This window comes from Thermobia domestica, chromosome 12, assembly GCF_964235325.1.
Source record: "Thermobia domestica chromosome 12, izTheDome1.hap1.1, whole genome shotgun sequence".
Classification (NCBI taxonomy): Eukaryota; Metazoa; Arthropoda; class Insecta; order Zygentoma; family Lepismatidae; genus Thermobia; species Thermobia domestica.
In genome coordinates, this window is record NC_137465.1 from 55,604,754 (window position 1) to 55,623,028 (window position 18,275).

Below are 18,275 nucleotides of genomic sequence, written 5' to 3' on the forward strand. Positions count from 1 at the left end.
TAAACCTAGTTTGTTAGGAGTAGAACATTTTGGCAACCACAAAGTACTATTGAAAATTATTCTTTCCAAGGATGTGCGCAGAAACTTTCTTATGTATATGATATATACTTGAAATTTCGGAGTGTAGATGCTTTGACTCCAATATTACCACTTCTTGATTTGATGTACTCCTTTGCGGAAGAGTAATTTTTTTTTAAAAAAATGATATTAGGTGAATAAAAAAGTGATCAAGAGATTGTAAGTACTGTTAAAATTGTGTAATATATTTATTATGCACGTTTTAAGTCATTTTATTTACTTGATCGATTCTTAAAAATATCTTACATATTTTAGCTTTCGGCTGTCCTCTGGTGCCGTGTTCACGGAGAATAAATATAGGAGAAAAAATAATAAATACACCAAAAAATAATAATAATAAAAGAACGTACTTACCAGGATAGAACAATGCTTATGTATAGGAGCTGTCACACATCAAATGGTAGTACAATACGCTGAAAAATGGCATGCTCAAGTTATATGTTCTTTTGTTCAAGCAGAAAAAGTTGTCGTCAGTTTATGTTAATGTCTATTTTGTCAATACTGTATACAGGGTATCTCAAAAAGTCCTCTGATATAGAGTAACTCTGTTATTATCAGAGTTACAACGAAATGTAAGAGAGAAAACCGTTTCCAAATATGTTGTTTTCAATTTAAAGTAAGGATTGTTTTTTTTTTTTTTTTTTTTTTTTTTTATCGGACGAGCCGTTTGGGCTGCACACTTTATGCGCCCAATATTAAGTGAAAATGCAACGTTGCCATTTACCTGGACCTACAACATAAGTGAATTAAGTGACTGTGTTTTATGCTAACGTGTCGGCCAGCCCCTGTTTCAAACAAACTTCATTCTCGTATGTTGTGGGTCCAGGTAAATGGCAACATTGCATTTTCATTTAACATTGGGCGCATAAAGAGTGTACAGCCCAAACGGCTTGTCCGATTTAAAAATAAATCCTTCACTTTAGATTGAAAATATCATATGTGGAGACGGTTTCCCCTCTTAGATTTTATAACTCTGATAATAACAGAGTTACCTTGTCAGGGGACTTTTGAGACATCCTATATATTTTCAAATTACTGTCTCCCATTCCTTGCTTAACCAATCCTTATCTATGTTTAGTTTTAGGATTTTTCAGAAAAATAATTGAATTTTCAAAAACATTTTCGAATCATTGAATTTTCTGTTTCATTCTCCGCTCCAAAGAAAATTCTTGAATCTAGTTCTTTTTTTTTTTTTTTTTTTAAGTGGGTTTAAAGAAGCGCTAATCACCAATAGATGGCAGCACAATTCTTTTGAATGTATTTTGCATGGAGTAACAGTATACACATTAATTCAAACTTCGTCAAAAGACAAATCGAATCAATAATTAGATAAAAATCTGTGCACTTTTTGATTATTTTCTTTTGTTCATTGTATAGGACACTTAATTTTACTCTTCAGAAACACACTCCCACGGAATTAAACAAAATCGATTAAAGTACTCTGATTATACTGTAATTGTTGATTCAGTTTGTTTTCGGACAAAGTTTGAATCTTCATCTCTTGAAGTTGATTCAGTTATTTTGAATATCGTTGCTCCCCACGATGTATATTTCAAAGATGAAATACGTGCTGCCATCTGTTGCCTATAATAGAATTTTCTCTTACCTTAAATATTTCGGAAGACCTGAAATCGAGTGGCCCCGCATAGCGTAGTCGCTAACGCTGTCGCCCTCGATGGGGACGGTCCCGGGATCGATTCCTGGTGGGGCACTCGGTCGAAAAAGTATAAAAAGCTTTTTCAGGCCAGCCGTCCTGAATGAGGTTTTCCTCATTTACTCCAGGCAAATACCGGGGTAATACCTAACATATAGGTCCTAGGCCGCTTCGTTCCTTCCCTTTCCCCGGATGGTGTACTCGCCAAGAGACATCATCCCTCATACGTGACGGGCTAACATGGCCATAGATTCCGAAAGCCCAGAAATCTAAATCCTAGATCTGAAATCGAGTGTTCTGCTGTTCTTGAGATGTTCCTTAACACGTACTTTTGAGTCCTTTTCATCATGTCTATATAACGCTCCAGACAGCTGGACTTTATCTCGTAGACTTCCGATTTTGCATTGGGATCGTTGTAATAGCGTTTTGCTCTCCTGTACCCTGGTGAGTCCATTTCTTTGTATTTCCATAATGTTTTTTGGTGAACAAGGCTCTAGGGGAAGCCGAAAGTTAAAAAGTGTAAGGTTTTTCAGGAATTAAAATTGCAAGTAAATAAAATGATATTTTAACTTCTTGAGCCTATTAGTATATTGTCCTAAATGATTCATGTTTTAGTATACACTCAAATGATGAACTTTAAAAGTATATATTAAACATCGAATTTTCGCTGACAGCTGACAGCATTGTCAAGACTTAAGGAAGAAAAAGTAGTTGAGATAAGGTGTATGGAAATTAAATCGTTTCGTATAAAAACATCTTACTACGATGTTAATCTATTTCACCAAAAGGATCCTGAGGTGCTGTGTGAAGTTGAGTGAGATTTGAAGACAATGTCCATTTCTGTTAGACAACGATCGCATTCAGCATGGTGTATTGAAAAGTTGCCTTACATGATAAATTTATCTAAAATGTATGCCAAGACAGTTACAGTGTGTGTCAAAATCAATCTTTTCAAATGTGTGCTTGACATATTATTTTAAAGAAATGTTACTTACGTGATAGTGTTTAATATGGCTTTCTTCAGTGACATAAATAATATTAAGGTTATAATCTCATTTTATCTGTAGTCGTTACATATTTATTATATTCACTTCATGACAGTAATTATGAGGGTTTTCAGTTCATTCCAAACTTTTGGTGATGTGACGTATAAATATCATCTGTAGTGTGTCATGAAGGAGGAGTCCTCATGGCATTAGGTCAGCTGCCCTAGAGAGCCACTTACAGACGCAAAATCAGTGGCAACAAAATACTGGTGCGAGTATGGTTGAAATTCGAGTATCAGAATGATGATCAGATCAATTAAGGAAGTCAAATAGAGCACTTAGGAGAGAACTTCAAAGGTTTTTCTTTAAACTAATGAGCTTCTAATCATTGTGTCTGCATTAACTTCACATTTGAAATCCTTTGGTTCATTTTGAAACAATCTATAAAGAGTTGTTTTGTTGATTACAAATATCGATATGTTCTTTCAGCACGGCGTAGTTGCCTATATATTAGAGTTGTGAAAAACATAGGATTTAAAAGAAAACAGCTCCAGTGAGTTTTATTGGGTAAAATTGGGATTTATTAGGTAAAATTGGGTTTTATTAAATTTTGAACGTATATTTAAAGTAGTGCTGTTAAAATTCAAATAGTCCATTGTTCGATTATTCGAATATTGAAAACAAATATTCAGATACTTTAATATTCAAATAACAGCAGAAAAATGTTCTAATAATTTTAACAGCACTAATTTAAAGGCAAAGTTCTGCTTAAAATACCACTTAAGCAATCTTCTATTGTACACGTTTGCAATGAAACTACGGAATTCCTTTGTCACATAACAGAAATTCGTGAAGACCCTTTCGCGTTTCGTGAGACACACTTTGCATTTGGCAATCGCTTATATTTCGACTTTTAGAAAGGGGGGAATTTTGTGAAGTAACAAAGATGTGGATAATTCCACATAATATACAATAGGAATAAAATCCCCTATTATACTCAGGATTCAAGGCCCAACAACCGTCCTGACTGAAGATTTTTTTTTTAACTTTCCTCAAAACATGCCAGGCAAATACTAGGATAGTACTTCAAATCAGGAGCTAGAGATGAAAGAAAGTGGTTTTATTAACCCTTCCAGCACAAACGCTATGTCACGCACACATATAGTCAATTATCATCACCTAGAACTTACATGCTTGCTTCAAAATGATTTTTTCGTTTTAGTCCAGAGGGTATAATGTTATAAACAAAATGCATTTTCTGCTATTTGCGTACGACGATATAGGGTGTGATGATATACTTTCAAGTTTGGGCTTAAAACGAAGCCGTGTGTTTCGGAGTAGCATAAAAATATTTGTCTTTGCTTCACAAAAGTGGAAGGGAAAGAAAGTTTATCAGTATTGTTCAAAGTTCATGAACATATGTTAAGAAATGAACAGTATAACATTTTTTCCCTTCCTCTCTTCCCATTTCCCTTCGTACATCCAGAAAATTTTATATGATTTAGTTTTGAAGCAAGCAGGGAAAGTGAGTACTCTTTTAGCTGCTCTTTAGCGAATGGTAATTAGATGGTGTAATTTGAGTGTAATGCGTGGTATATTAAGAGGTTAAGAATGTTATTACTGGGTTCAATTCTGCTATAGCATCTCATTTGCATTCCCTCGTAACAATTCTAGATGTTGCATCAATTCTAAATATTGTACCAAAACTTCACATATGCATTACGTATAAACCATAGTATTTTTAAAGGTAGATTATATTCGGGTATCTGTAGATGAGACTATTCCAAGGGGCACCAAATTAAAATAAAGAAGGAAATTTCCAGGTGAAGATGATACTTTTCCTTGCGAGACTGAATCGATTCCAAGAAAACAGCTTGTCACTATTTTTTACCGTTTTTATTTTATGGTGATCAGCGGTGACGCCTCGAATGGTTGATTTGTACCACTTCCGGTTTTAATATACTAATATGGGTGGAAATAGTATCCTTTCTTGAAACGTTGAATCAGTTTAAAACAAAAAACTGCGTGTTCCTGTTATCGTTTTTAAATTTTATGGGGATCAACGTTAAAATCAGAAAAGTTTGATTTCCATGATTTCCACACTTTCGGTTTTAGTAGAGCAATATGGCTGGAAAGTTATTCTCTCTTAAGGCGTTGAATCGATTTTCAAGAAATCGCTTGTTGCTATGTATTATAGTGTTTTCCTTTATGGCTATTAACGTTTAAATCGGAAACGGTTGAGTTTTACCTCTTCCGGTTTCATTAAAAGGTTGTTGGAGGATATGGCACCTATTTTTGGAACGCTGAATCGATTCCAGGAAAGCCTTGTATCCATTACCGTTTTTGCTCTATGAAAATCAATATTGAAACCAGAAATAGTAATAAATTTGAACCACTTACAATTTCAGTAGAGTATAGCGTATGGTTATGGTATGTTTTCTTGCATGCGTGAATACCAGTTGTTGCTATTTATTACCATTTTTGTTCTTTGGCATCAACATTAAAACCGGAAATGGTTGATTTCTGCCAATTCCGGTTTGAATAGAGAGTTAATGCAAGAGATGGAACCTATTCTTGGTATGCTTAATCGATAGCAAAGAAACCGCTTCTCTATATCTCTTCCTGTTTTTCTCTGATATCTGTTGACAGACGGACGGACATAGCACTTGTTTAAGATTTGCGACACTTATGCATATCATAGTTTGGAAGTTAACAAGAAGACGCAGTGAAAGAATATTTATGGACCAATGTTATGAAATAACTAAGCAAATGAGTTATTTATAAACTCCGTATCTCAGAGCTTGAAATAACAGAAGGATAGAAAAGGTAGTGCTACTGAAGTCTCGTGATTTGACTGTTATTTCATTTCCAAAAAAGGAAACTAAAGTTTAGCATTTGGAAAGCCGATTGAGGCGCTTTATATTCTTATGTTACAATATGTCGAAGTGGACGTAGTCTCTTTGTCATAAATTCTACTACCAGCTCTCAAGTTGATGGTGGATTGATATGTATAATTGAGAACCAAAGAGGCACCTAAAGGATAAGTCTGGTCTTCGAGGAGAAATTTTTACAGCTATATCAAAACAGAACCCTTCAAACATGAAGGAAAAACTATTATACTATTTTCTTGGTGAAAATAGCTCGTTTCGATTTTTAAAAAGTTATGTTCAAAGCTGAATTACAAAATATGATTTTTTTATCGCAATTGTGTGATATTTTGTAGCAAACTGAGGTGCGATACCACTTTTAAAAACACGTTTATATGTTTTTTCTTTGGACCGAGGGAGGGAAGAAGGTATTGGAATTGAACATAAATATTGTTCAGTTTTTTTGTTATTCATATTGTGTGTTTGTGAAAAGATCACTAGTTTTTATGAACTCTTCTCTTTCGAATAATATTGCATCACCTACAAAATATTTATTTGTTCTTTGTGAAAGTTTCTACTTGTCATATAGTATGAAATTTCCCCAAATAAAATATAAAATATACATTTTATTTGAAGAGTGTAAGTTTTGAATACAAAGTAGAAACTGAATCCAGTTGGCTAAGAACAGAAAGCTTTTGTGAACGCAGCATTGAACCTCCGGGTTCCATAGGCCATAGAGTTAGTTAGATAAGTTTTATATAGTATAATGAATAAATAAAATTTTCTAGAGTGATTAGATTTCGTCTTCATATTTAGAAATGTTTTAATCTACTGAAATGCTATCTCAGAAATAAGGAATAAGCAATAGATTTAATTTTACAGTTGATGTGAGTAACAGCTATGAGGATGTTGAGAAAGCAGTTATAACAGCAGAAGAGAATTTGGGACCGATTTTTATGTTGGTGAATTGTGCTGGTTCATCCATATGTGGAAAACTTGAAGACACTCCTGTTGATGACATGAAGGTAAATATTATAGGTTCATAAATTTTGTAAATGATTCATTTGCTCTGCTTTGCTTATAGGCTTGTTGAATTGCAAAAAGATTGAAACTATGATTCTTTCCACTATTATTATTATTTATTATGATTATTGCGGATGGCAAAGGATACCAACGTTATAACCAAGCTCGGGAATCGAACTTGGAATCCGTCCAGTACCCATGAATTGACAGCTTTGCCAATAACAACCAGAATGTATACAAAGCTATCCGCGCACAAACGCTGTTACCGTGCAAATTGTAATGTGATTCAAACAAAACGAAGTTTTGTTCCAATCTCACCACAAACAACCGCAACAAACCACAATATTGGGAGTTATGTTAAAAGCAATTCGATCTCGTTATAAAGAACAGAATATAAAGAAACCTGTAATAGGTGGACTATGCACATCAATAACGAGGAAATCAATGAATAAAATGCATCCTCAGTTCAATTGATTGTATTTGAATTGAGTTGTTTATAACAGTTACATACTTACTTTGTTGTAAGTTAATAAAAAGTTCTTGAAAAATGAAAAAAATAAAATAATAAGAATTTAACAACTAGCACAATGCAGTTCTATTTACTCTTTCTCCATCTTGTAGAATGCTGTGACTTTCTTCCCGCGTCTCTGACAAAGCCCTGCCCGCGGTCTAGAACCCAGGCGTAAAATGAGATCTCGGAATCCTCATATCGTACGAATTTTTATTCATTTTTGTCTGCACATGTACTCCCATTGGCTGGAGCATTATCATGAGGTATAAGCAAGGTCTGTGAGAGTACGTTATCGCAGTAGTTCCCACGGATGAGGTTCAAACGTGAATAAATAGTAGATTGTAATCTAAAACGAAAGAAAACGTAGAAATAAAACGAAATGCACTTCTTTAAGCCCATTGTACAAAATAAGATAAATATCCTCAGAATTAGTTCATAACAAAGACCACTATATATTATTCTGTTATTTAAAAACTCGTGTAAAAATGTTGAAGGTACGAACATTTATTAAGGAAATTAATGGGTGGGTAGAACTCTAAATATTTTTAACATAAAATACAACCTACATTGTTTCCTTTTAGTTTCTTCTTGGACGTAGTTCTTCACACTTACTTTGTGTTCTAAAAATGCCATGCCTCATGCCTTGTGACACTGTATAGTGTTTCTATAAATAATATCTGTTACGGTCAGAATCTTAGACTACGATCCCAACTTGTTTCAGTTTTATGTTTTGCGATGTGATCCCATAGTCCAATGAAGATCAAGCTGTCGGGAGAGTTCAAACCTGAGACCAGGTGCATCAGAGAGATATCTAGTAACTATTCAGGTACTCAGAAGCCCAGCTGTTGATTCTGTAATATATTATTGCATAAGTTATTCCATCATATAGGCGTTACATCTCAAAGTCCAAAACCCGTTATGTTTCAAAATCAGCCAGCTGGAGAAATTAAGTTTTTTAAAACGCATGTCTATAACAGATTTTTGTAAAATTTAATGTTGCTTGAATTTTTAGTTACGATGATCCAGTGCTACAATTGGAATTCTGGTCGCATCATGTACACTTTGTAGTGGCAGAAACTGGTGCTGGGTTTTCTAGCAGTTACTTTTTTCTTCTTTCACTGATCAGTCTACAAATTATTTCATCAGTACATCATTTACAAATAAAAAAAATTAAGTAAAATTGTTTCGTTGTATGATATAACTAAACTTAACCTTTCTTTAATGAATATTTATCAGTGTTTGATAGTTTGAGAGCTGTTTCTTGGGCAAATGGCTAACTTCCTCATTTTGAATTCGGGAACCTCATATTTGATTCGTAGAAGGAGTATGTGTAGTTTGGACATCACGTAAAGCCCCAGACGATTATCTCATTTATTCTCCGTATTAAAGGGGGGAAAACTTTTTTTTTTTTTTTTTTTAAATATAAGGAAATCCTCTTACATAAACAACATTTTGTTGATATAAAATAATGTTTCACTGCCTCCACTCTGTTGCTCTGCAACGAGCGAATTAAGTTCCAGGTCTCAATTAAACTTCACGGTTATTCTTCCTCATCTAAATGCGATATCTACTCTCCATTGTACATCTACGCTACAATAATTCATGAGTATTCTTTCCTGCACAAACTTACTTCTCCGTTATCATCAATTTGGTCATCAATTGTTTTAATTTACGCTTAATTACTCTAGTTCAAACATCACTACACTCATCAGATGCTTTCGTCAACAGGTAGTCGGCACCATGGTTGATCGCAACAACTACTTAATCTCTAATTTCTTTTTCTTCTTCACAGCATTGTCATGATTCTTAAATAGTTCCAGCTCATATCAATTTCATCTAATACAGATTATCTCCCAACACTCTTTATACTGGTTTTTGATAAAATCATCTCTTATTTAATTAATTAATAGAGTTCTAGATACATTCTGCGAAGCTAATTTATACTTGTATTATTAACAGTGAACAATAATAATAATGAAAAACGAATTAAAGTAGAAGAATGATGACAGCCTGTTAGCAAATATACTTCCTCTGTACTGATCCCCGGTTTTGAGTCTACGTTAAGTTGTAGTTCTGTGTCACATGTAGCCTCAAAATTGAAAGGAAACGTTACATTCCAAACATTCTTGAATGAATTAGCTAAACTGTACTATTACCATGGAAAAGTTTGTTATAAACATTCAGAACCGTAACTAGAGGGGGGCGAGCGGGGCCGTGGCCCCGAGCGCCGGTAGCAAGAGGACGCCGAACGAGCAAGAAGTAAGGAAAAAGTATTGGCAATGAATAAACGACGCGTCGCACCGAAAATGTATTGGCGCCCTAGTAAATCAATATTGTTGGTTTATAAAGAAATACAGGGTGTCCACATAAAACCTCCCTGATTACAAATATTAATTGCATGGAAACTATTAATGCCAGAGAATAACGGTTTGCGGCATCTTAAAGAGCAACTCAAACAGTTTTTTTTTTTTTTTTTTTTTTTCTATATATGCATTTCTATATGGGTCCCGTTAGTAGCTTTCAGAGGTTAAGTCGATACTCAGTCTCCTGCCATGTATTGTGTAGCATGTCCAGTGTGATCGAGTTGAAGGCTTCTTCAGTTTTGTATCGAAGAGCAGGAATATCACGTACAGGTGTGGCGTAGACTCTATCTTTGACAGAGCTTCATACGAATAAATCCTTAGGGGTTGTGTCGGGTGATCGTGGTTGCCAAGGAGTGGGTCCATCTTGTCCAATCCATCGCTGTGGAAACGTTCGGTCTAAAGACACTCCTGTGGCTAAAAAATTCTCAAACCATGTTTTAATGGTCTTGACGTCTGGTGGATCCCGTTGGTACTTTCGTCTAAAGTTCCTTTGCACAGTAATTACTGATTTAGTCTCAGGCAACCACACTACACACTGCGCTCTCTTTTGTGCTGTTGTCATCCTTGTTCATGAACATTTGCAACAAATAACAAAAATCCATATGAACTTTGTTACTGAACACCTGCAGCTAATAACAATTAACAATCAACAACAAAAAACTGTTGCTCTTTAAGATGCCGCAAACGTATATATATATACAAGGTGCCAAGTAATGACTTACAATCTACGCAGGAGTGTTTTCAAAATCAAAGTCTGAAATACGTGTTCGGCTTTTTGATGGTGATGAGTTTGCTTAGTTAATTACGCTTTTGTACCCAATTGGAAAATCATGGCAGTGAAAATGAAAAGGCTTTCAGAAATTCGCAAAGGAGGCTCCCTGTGAGTTTCCATTACATTTCAGAAAATATTTTTACTGTAAAAGAATCAAAATTAAAATGCTATTTGTGTGGTCACATACCAGACCCGTAGCTAGGGAGGGGCTAGAGGGGACACTGCCCTCCCTAAATTATTTTTTGCCCCCTCTAAAAATAACGCTCAAGAAAATTCTCAAACTGACTCAAAACCAGTGAAATTCTTATGGAGGATGGAGCGATTCCGGGTGAAAGCTCGTGGTTCAAATTCTACGTTATGCTCTCGGCCCACGTTTCATAGAACCTAGAGGCTAAAAGATACTTAGAGATTTCAAGTTAACCAACCAATTTTTCAAAGACCGTATTATTCGAATGATAGAAAGGAATTTTCAATACTTTAACCTGAAATAAGGACCTCAATATTATTTTTTACTTTATAAAAACTATTTACAATATCTGGGTATAAATCTTTTAAAGCTCTGAATGTAGCTTTAGATAGAGATTTTAAAAATTAAATTTGTTTAAAATAACCAAAATTGAACTTGACTCCCTTGTGCACCATTCCTATGCGATACCTGTAATGGGTAATAGCCAATTCACTTGAGAATTTTATTATTCTGTCTTTTTTGGACTAACATTCATTGTAAAAGAACTACAAGAACATATCTCGAGGGCCACAGAGTTCGAGAAACATTCCTCTATGTAATATTAATTTATTTCAATCATCATCCGAATATATAACAGATTTAAATATGAAATTTGTTAAAAATATAAATATGTCTATATTATGTTACATAAAAAATATAGAAAAAAATAATTCATATTTTCATATAAGACATTGTTGAAAAGTAGGTACTACATCGCGGTAGCCATGGATTTAGATGAAAAGTTGAATTCATCTTATTTAGACACAATAAAACACTAATGCGATAAAATAAAGCCTAATAGCTAAATACATTAGATCAACGGTTACCCTACACTTATAATAAGGACAAAGTTAGTCATGGAAAATCAAAATAGACCTGAGGACATTCCCGGACCTTCATGGATTCCAAATGGAACCAACGAAGGTAACCCACAGCAACCAGGTCAAAGTTCTTCAGAGCCACGTGACCCAGATATCCAAGTACCCAGCGAGGAGGAAGTGATATGTACATTCGATTATGGATCACTTTCGTGTTCAGTTCTACGTTCAATGCGACATATTCCTCCTGTCACACCTTCTGATGTAGTCAATGTGCTGGGAACAGTAGCTACTCTAACAGGAGCCGACGCTGCCCGAGCTGTTGAGGCCATGCAAGATGGATTAGCTGGTCCATCAGCTGTTATGTCGACGGTTGGGATGCTTGTGTTCTCAAGTGTCATGAATTTAGTGGAAGCGGAGGAAGCAACGGGTGATACGACTGATTACACCGTCCCAATCTACGTCGGACTGGACATTGATGTGCGACCTTCAGACCAACTGGATGTGTATTGGCCGCAAGTAAGGCACGAAATTGAGCGTGGGAGACGTGTCTTGTACGTTAATCCTCCCGAGCCCAGAAACCTAATTTGTGACATTATATTTACTGGAGATAGATACCATTGGACTTCTGTAGCGCTTGGTGTCAGCTCTCTCCTCTCCTACAATTCTTCCAGCGGACGAAGTGTTCTTTTTGGAGTGTGTAGTCTGTTAGCTTCAATGGCGTGCACTAATCATTTTAGAGACAATTGCGAAGGCCTTGAAGACTATTCAGTGACTAACACTTCTATAGACAGAGAAGTAGAAACTGACGTAGGATCAGTGGTAAGAAATTGCGCAGTGGTGGAAAGGACCCAAAAGAAGAAACCAAGGCTGCTTATAGCAGTGAGTGCGGTGTTATTGGGATCCTTCTACTTCGTCAAGGAACGCTGGATGTAATCGTAGTCATTTCTAGTTAGAAAGGACTAACGTTTTGTGAAATGATTTTCTTTATTTAAGACTTCCTTACAGTGAAGAATTTGATAGCAAGGACTTCTTTTTATGAAGCATTTCCCGTACAGAAACTTTAGTTTTCAATTAATAGTGGACCAATTTTCATTCTCTTGTGCGAAGCTACGATGCAGATGCAACTTAAATTGTAGTGTCATTCACATTTCTCCTATGTTATGTATAACTTTTCAATCTTCTTTCATTTACTTATACAAGAAATAACTTACAATTTACAATAATATTATCATATATTATTGCAGATAATACTAAATTATTGAATACATGTAAAACTCAGCCAGAAATGTAGATCTGCTAAATAATACATATGCACAGAGAAAAATCTTAACAATACTATTATTTATAATTCAATAATTAAACTAATGATCACCATTAATTGAAATTATATTTATTACACCTCTGTTCCTAAGTGGGTGAGTTACTAATGATCAGTCGGTTTCTTCAATCTGAATTAAAATTTGTGAAGAATTCTGAAAACCATAAATTTTATTGTCAATGGGGGACAATACAATTACGTTAAATTTAACACTTTATCCAGTAAAGTGTTATATGAACGTTCAAAGTATTTTGCAAGGAAATTAAATCACATTAACGAAGTTGTAAGGAAAATAGACAAAGTGTACAGAACACTTAACTAGTTTCAAATGGTGTTCTTGAAGATGGAATAGATCCAAAATGACCTAGGTGGATTTCATTCTTTTGTGTATTGCGCTTTCTAGTACAATTTTGGTGCTAAATTTGATTTTATTATTTATTTACTGACACTAATTAGTGTTAGGTGAGATCGAGGCTACTCGAATTATCATAAACTTGGATTATACAGCAAGGAAGGGAAAAAAGGAATTTAATTCAAAAAGGAATTTAATTCCGCATAGCCTATACAGGGAATTAAAAAAAATGTCACAATATTTTGGGAATGAGATTCCTCACATCAAAATAAGAGAAAAGTTCATATGGACCTGTGGTCGGAAGTTCATAATTTCGTAGTTATAGGGTGCCGAAAACGTGAAAAAAAAAAAAAAATGAACATTAAGGTGATCTGATACCCCTAGCAACCTTGAAAGTTAGTCCATTTAAAAAGCATTGCAAAGTTTTTCACTATTTTCTTCTTTATTATTAAAGTTACAAACGTCAAAATTTGAACAAACCTAGAGGAGACACATATCTATGCCTTGTGTGTTTTAGATTTTGAAAAAAACACAGTAAGGAAACTTTTATCTTCAACTTTGAAAACATGGCAACAGTAAGACCTGAACTTCCTGCGACGGTATAGTTTTTCCTTTCCGCCCTAGTCGAGCGCAAGTTCAGTTCTCTGCCTCGCTCAAGTTGTTCCAATCAGGTGACTCATAAACAGCGGTACAACCGAAACCTTCTTTTCTCATCTCTCTCCCTCTCTCTTTTTTTCTTTCTTTTCATTCTGCGAATTCCTGGAAGGGTAGTTGTCACTTGTCAGCTTACCATTTCCGCAAAATAACATAGTATAGATGTCAGTTTGTGATCTTTCGGAAAGATTATAGAAAAAATATTGTTGGAATCAATCTAGGACAAAATTACCCTTTGAAAGCGATGTCAAAACCCTCTCTTCAGAAATAATTGAAAGATATTTACATGAATAATTTTTGAGGGAAATATGATCAAGTGAAATGGCATGTGGGCAAAATTCCTGGGGCCTGCTTTTTTAAAAATCACTTTCGTTCTTTGTTGCCTGTCCACATGGCCACTTCTATACTATCCCCTAGAACTTTTTTTAATTTTTCATGCACATGTCCGGTGACAATACAATATTGTATAAGTTACCATATACTCATGTGTAATGTCTATATCTCCCTTTTCCTGGAAGCGGAGAAGGAAAAAAATATAGATCTATGTAATGTTCACACTAGCATTTCCTAATTTTAGATTTTTTTTTCTAATAAATGAAGTTCGTAAGGCGCCTGAAGGCTGTGAGATTCTACCTGGGTATCATGTGCATAGATACACCCTTCAAATTCGTATGAAATATCTTGTGCAAACTTTCATTGTGAGTTCGAACAGAAGAGAACCAAGTTTGATAAAGCTGGGTAACGGCTCACGCAACATTTTATGTTCTTGTAAGTAAATGATGTTGGCTTATTTTAAAATTGAGCATGATTAGGGATGCGCACGAGACAAGATTTGTGGTTGTCTCGTCTCGAAAATTTGCTGTAAAAGTGATGTCTCGACTCGAAAAATGTATATTTCTCTATTAGAAAAGCCGTGTCTCGACTCGTCTCGTGCGTATACCTAAGCATGATTTAGTAGTAAATTTATTTTGCATTATACAAATTTGTTTAAATTATGTAATATCTGTGAAAACCTTGTTGACCAGGCTCGCAACCAGCCACTGAAGTTTGGGGAGCATAAATATGCTAGGGGGACAATCGTAATAATTCTGGGTCTCCGTATCAATGTCATAGGATGCATTGTGGTTTGAAGGGCTAAAAAATTTAGGAAGGGAGCAGACCCCCTAGCCCCCGCCGTAGTTGCACAACTATGTAAGTACCGGTACTTTATTTCACAAAATAAACACCACTACTTTATTTCGCAAAAATAAAATCTTCACTACGTTATATAAAAATTGGATAACTCGACGGGTCAGTGTGCGGATTGAATATTTTTCCCAGGGCGGATGAATTTCACTCATATACACACCCAGCCATCACACACGTAAGAGTGGGGAAAAGTTATTCCTGTCTGGAATGAAAATTTTCTCTTGCAGGGGGATAAAAATTTCTCAGAGAAATCCCTGGCACCCCTTCGTCAATTAGCACACTTGGACGGGCCTCTCACAATTTATAAGGAAATCGACGCAAAAGGCTGTAAGATGACATTTTTCATACCTTTTCTTTTCACATGACATATTTTCGACTCCAGACGACACAGGGACGGATCCAGGATGGATTCCTGAGGGATGGGGTAGCGGTGAGTTGTAACACTGCTACTTAGGGTTACTTTAGTTTTATTATGTACAGACTTGAACTTTTGCATCACTGGTGCTTGTGCCATTGGAGGTGGCGAACGACCCTTCCCTCAGGATCCGCCTACAATTCTCTATGCCATCCCTACAGGATAAAATAAGATACACAAGAATGTTTTCCACTTATGTTTGAAGGCATACGCGTAGCCAGAAATATTCGTTAGTCGGGTTTAAATATAGAGCCCCTAATAATAATAATAATAATAATAATAATAATAATAATAATAATAATAATAATAATAATAATAATAATAATAATAATAATAATAATAATATCCGCTTAGTATTGTGTTTCGTAGAACAGATGTAGACTTCTTCCTCTGACACTGTCCGTCTCCATATAAACATTTCCCACCCCCACCCCCACATCTTTAGATTCCAATCAGTCTCGGTGGTCCGTCTCTCTGTTTATTGTTAATTTCACTGGAATGCATTTCTTTATAGTCTTCAATCTGTGCATAAAATTAACAGTCCTCACCTAAAAGATGTGTGGTGTAGTGTGCGACGCAATACTTCCCTGTGGGAAACCCTGGAAATGTACGTATTGCAATCGGGCATCTCACCTGAGTCTCCCGTTTAATCAGTAAGTACGCTGGGAATTTTATTTTGTGAGGTGTTCAAAACCCAAGAGGGAGAGCATTTAGAATAGTGATACATATTTTTACAGAAACGCAAAGGAAGCAATATATTTTGTTACGCCCAGGGATGTGTGTAAAGAAAGTTTGGTTGGTGTAACGGGGTGTTTATGGGGTTGGGAAAGATTTTAAACAAAGAAACTTCATTTCCTAGCCTTCTCTGGATTACAGGGGTGCCCACAGTCAGGTTTTGGGGCACAAGTTGCACCTTTTTTTTATATATCTATATCTATATCTATCTATCTATCTATCTATCTATCTATCTATCTATCTATATATATATATATATATATATATATATATATATATATATATATATATATATATATATAGAGGAGGGACATAATTTGTCATTGAAAGTGGAACAATCGAATTTTAATTATACCACAATGATGCTTTTATGAACACGAGTGGAGTATTTAGGAATTTGTTTCGGGAAGGGGTATGCACAATACGAGAATAAGCACTTATATTTTTCCTTTTAGGTGCCGACAAATTTTTAATGAAGTTGTGAATATAACAAATTTATTTCGGGGGGGGGGGGGGCTTGAGCTCGATAGCCACCGACTGATGAACACTAAGTATAAAGGAGAACTTAGCATGAATAACATTTTTAAATAAGTAATTGTCATAATAAAGAATGGTAAATTTGGGGGGAGGACAGTAAATGGGAAAAATGGTAACCTTCAGGGGAAAATAAGGACCTCTGCCTGGGTGTGTATATTCTCTACTCGTTTACATTTTCTAAACATTGTGATGTGTCGTCGTACGTATATGTAAGCCCCTTCTCCACACAGGAAGATTGTTGTTGATCCAAGATGAAAGCTAAAATCTTCTAATTTCAATAGATATGAAAGGAGGGATTACAACCTGTACCAACACATCTTAAAGCACGCCACTGTTTGAAAGTATTTTTTTACTAATGTACATACTTTCCAAGAGCTTCAGTTTGATGTGTTAGGTCCTGTATATCGTTTCTAGCTATTTATCATTTTTAGAAAATATTTTTTCTGCATTTATATGCTTATCTCTCTCTCTCTCTCTCTCTCTCTCTCTCTCTCTCTCTATCTATCTATCTATCTATCTATCTATCTATCTATCTATCTGTCTATCTATCTATCTATCTATATATATATATATATATATATATATATATTAGTTCACTTATAGTGAGTGGCGTTGGAGTCTGTAATATGGGTTGCTCGTTAGTCGTATTATTGGTATTAAATGTGTCCATTGGAATTGGAGGAGATATTTCTAAGCGAGGTTTCTTGGATATTTTTGGTATTGAGCGAAGACGGTGATATAATATGTATAAAATAATAAGAGTAACAAATACTAAGAAAGTCGCTAGTAACACAGAGATATAAAGATAATTTATATTGGAAAGTTCTGATTCGAACGGCGTGATTTCTTGGTCACTCTGTATAAAGTGTAAAAGTTTCTAAAATATGTATGCACCAAAGATATGTATTTTAATAAAATAATCCAATTTTAAATGTCAATGATTATGATAATAACGGTCCTAAATTCCTGGTCATCCTGTATAATGTAGGTGTGGTCATAACTTTTGGAACATCCTGTATAATAATCAAGTTGCATAATGTCGGTGACTATAGGTAGTTCACAGAGGAAAAGAAAAAAAAAATCGATGAAAATGTAGAATTATAAGTTAGCTGTCGTTGTAAAGATTAGTTGCCTTTTAAATGCGGAAATGCAGATATCAGCATTCTTTCATTCAGTTGTAGAATAATGAATCAGCTTTAAAAAAAAAAAAAAAAAAAAAATGTTTGTATCGCTATGAAAAGTGTTTTTATCCGTCCGAAGTGTTGTCGTCGTATTTTCTTCTTCCTAGTGGTGAATGCTTTATTTTTTATTTTATTTTAAGAAGTGAGAATGATTAAAATGCTTTTATGTTATACAATGTTCTTTGCCAATTGATTTAAATAGTTTAGATGTGTTTATTTCGTTATCTTATTCTTTTCTTTTCGTGCTGCTAATTGAAAGAAGAGAAATATGTAAAAGATTAGATATTCCAGATCATATAGTATATCTTGCGCTCTGCCCTGGCTATTATATACGGTTTTTTTTTTTTTTTTTTTAGATGTCTTCGCTCGTGTAGAAAATAAAAAGAAGTTATTTATTCTTGTTCTGTGTCTTCTATATCTTCATAAAATGGCTTAATTCGGTCTACTGAAATCTCCTGTATTGTTTGACGATATGAGTCTGGAAATTTGATCTTATAAAGATTAGGGTTAACTCTTTCGATAATTTCTAGAGGTTCTACATATTTGAATGAAAATGATTCTGGTATTCCAATTTGACGATTGGGAAAAAATACA

The 18,275-nt window shown here is 34.8% G+C and overlaps 1 protein-coding gene across 3 annotated transcripts in view; it reads left to right on the plus strand.

Annotated features, from left to right (window-relative positions):
- Kdsr (3-ketodihydrosphingosine reductase) overlaps positions 1 to 18,275 on the plus strand; it is a 71,901-nt gene that overhangs the window by 17,771 nt on the left and 35,855 nt on the right. For all 3 annotated transcript variants that reach the window (XM_081733696.1, XM_081733698.1, XM_081733697.1), the window contains exon 4: positions 6,468 to 6,610. In XM_081733696.1, the coding sequence (XP_081589822.1) occupies positions 6,468 to 6,610 (143 nt within the window). The remainder of the gene's footprint in view (positions 1 to 6,467; positions 6,611 to 18,275) is intronic.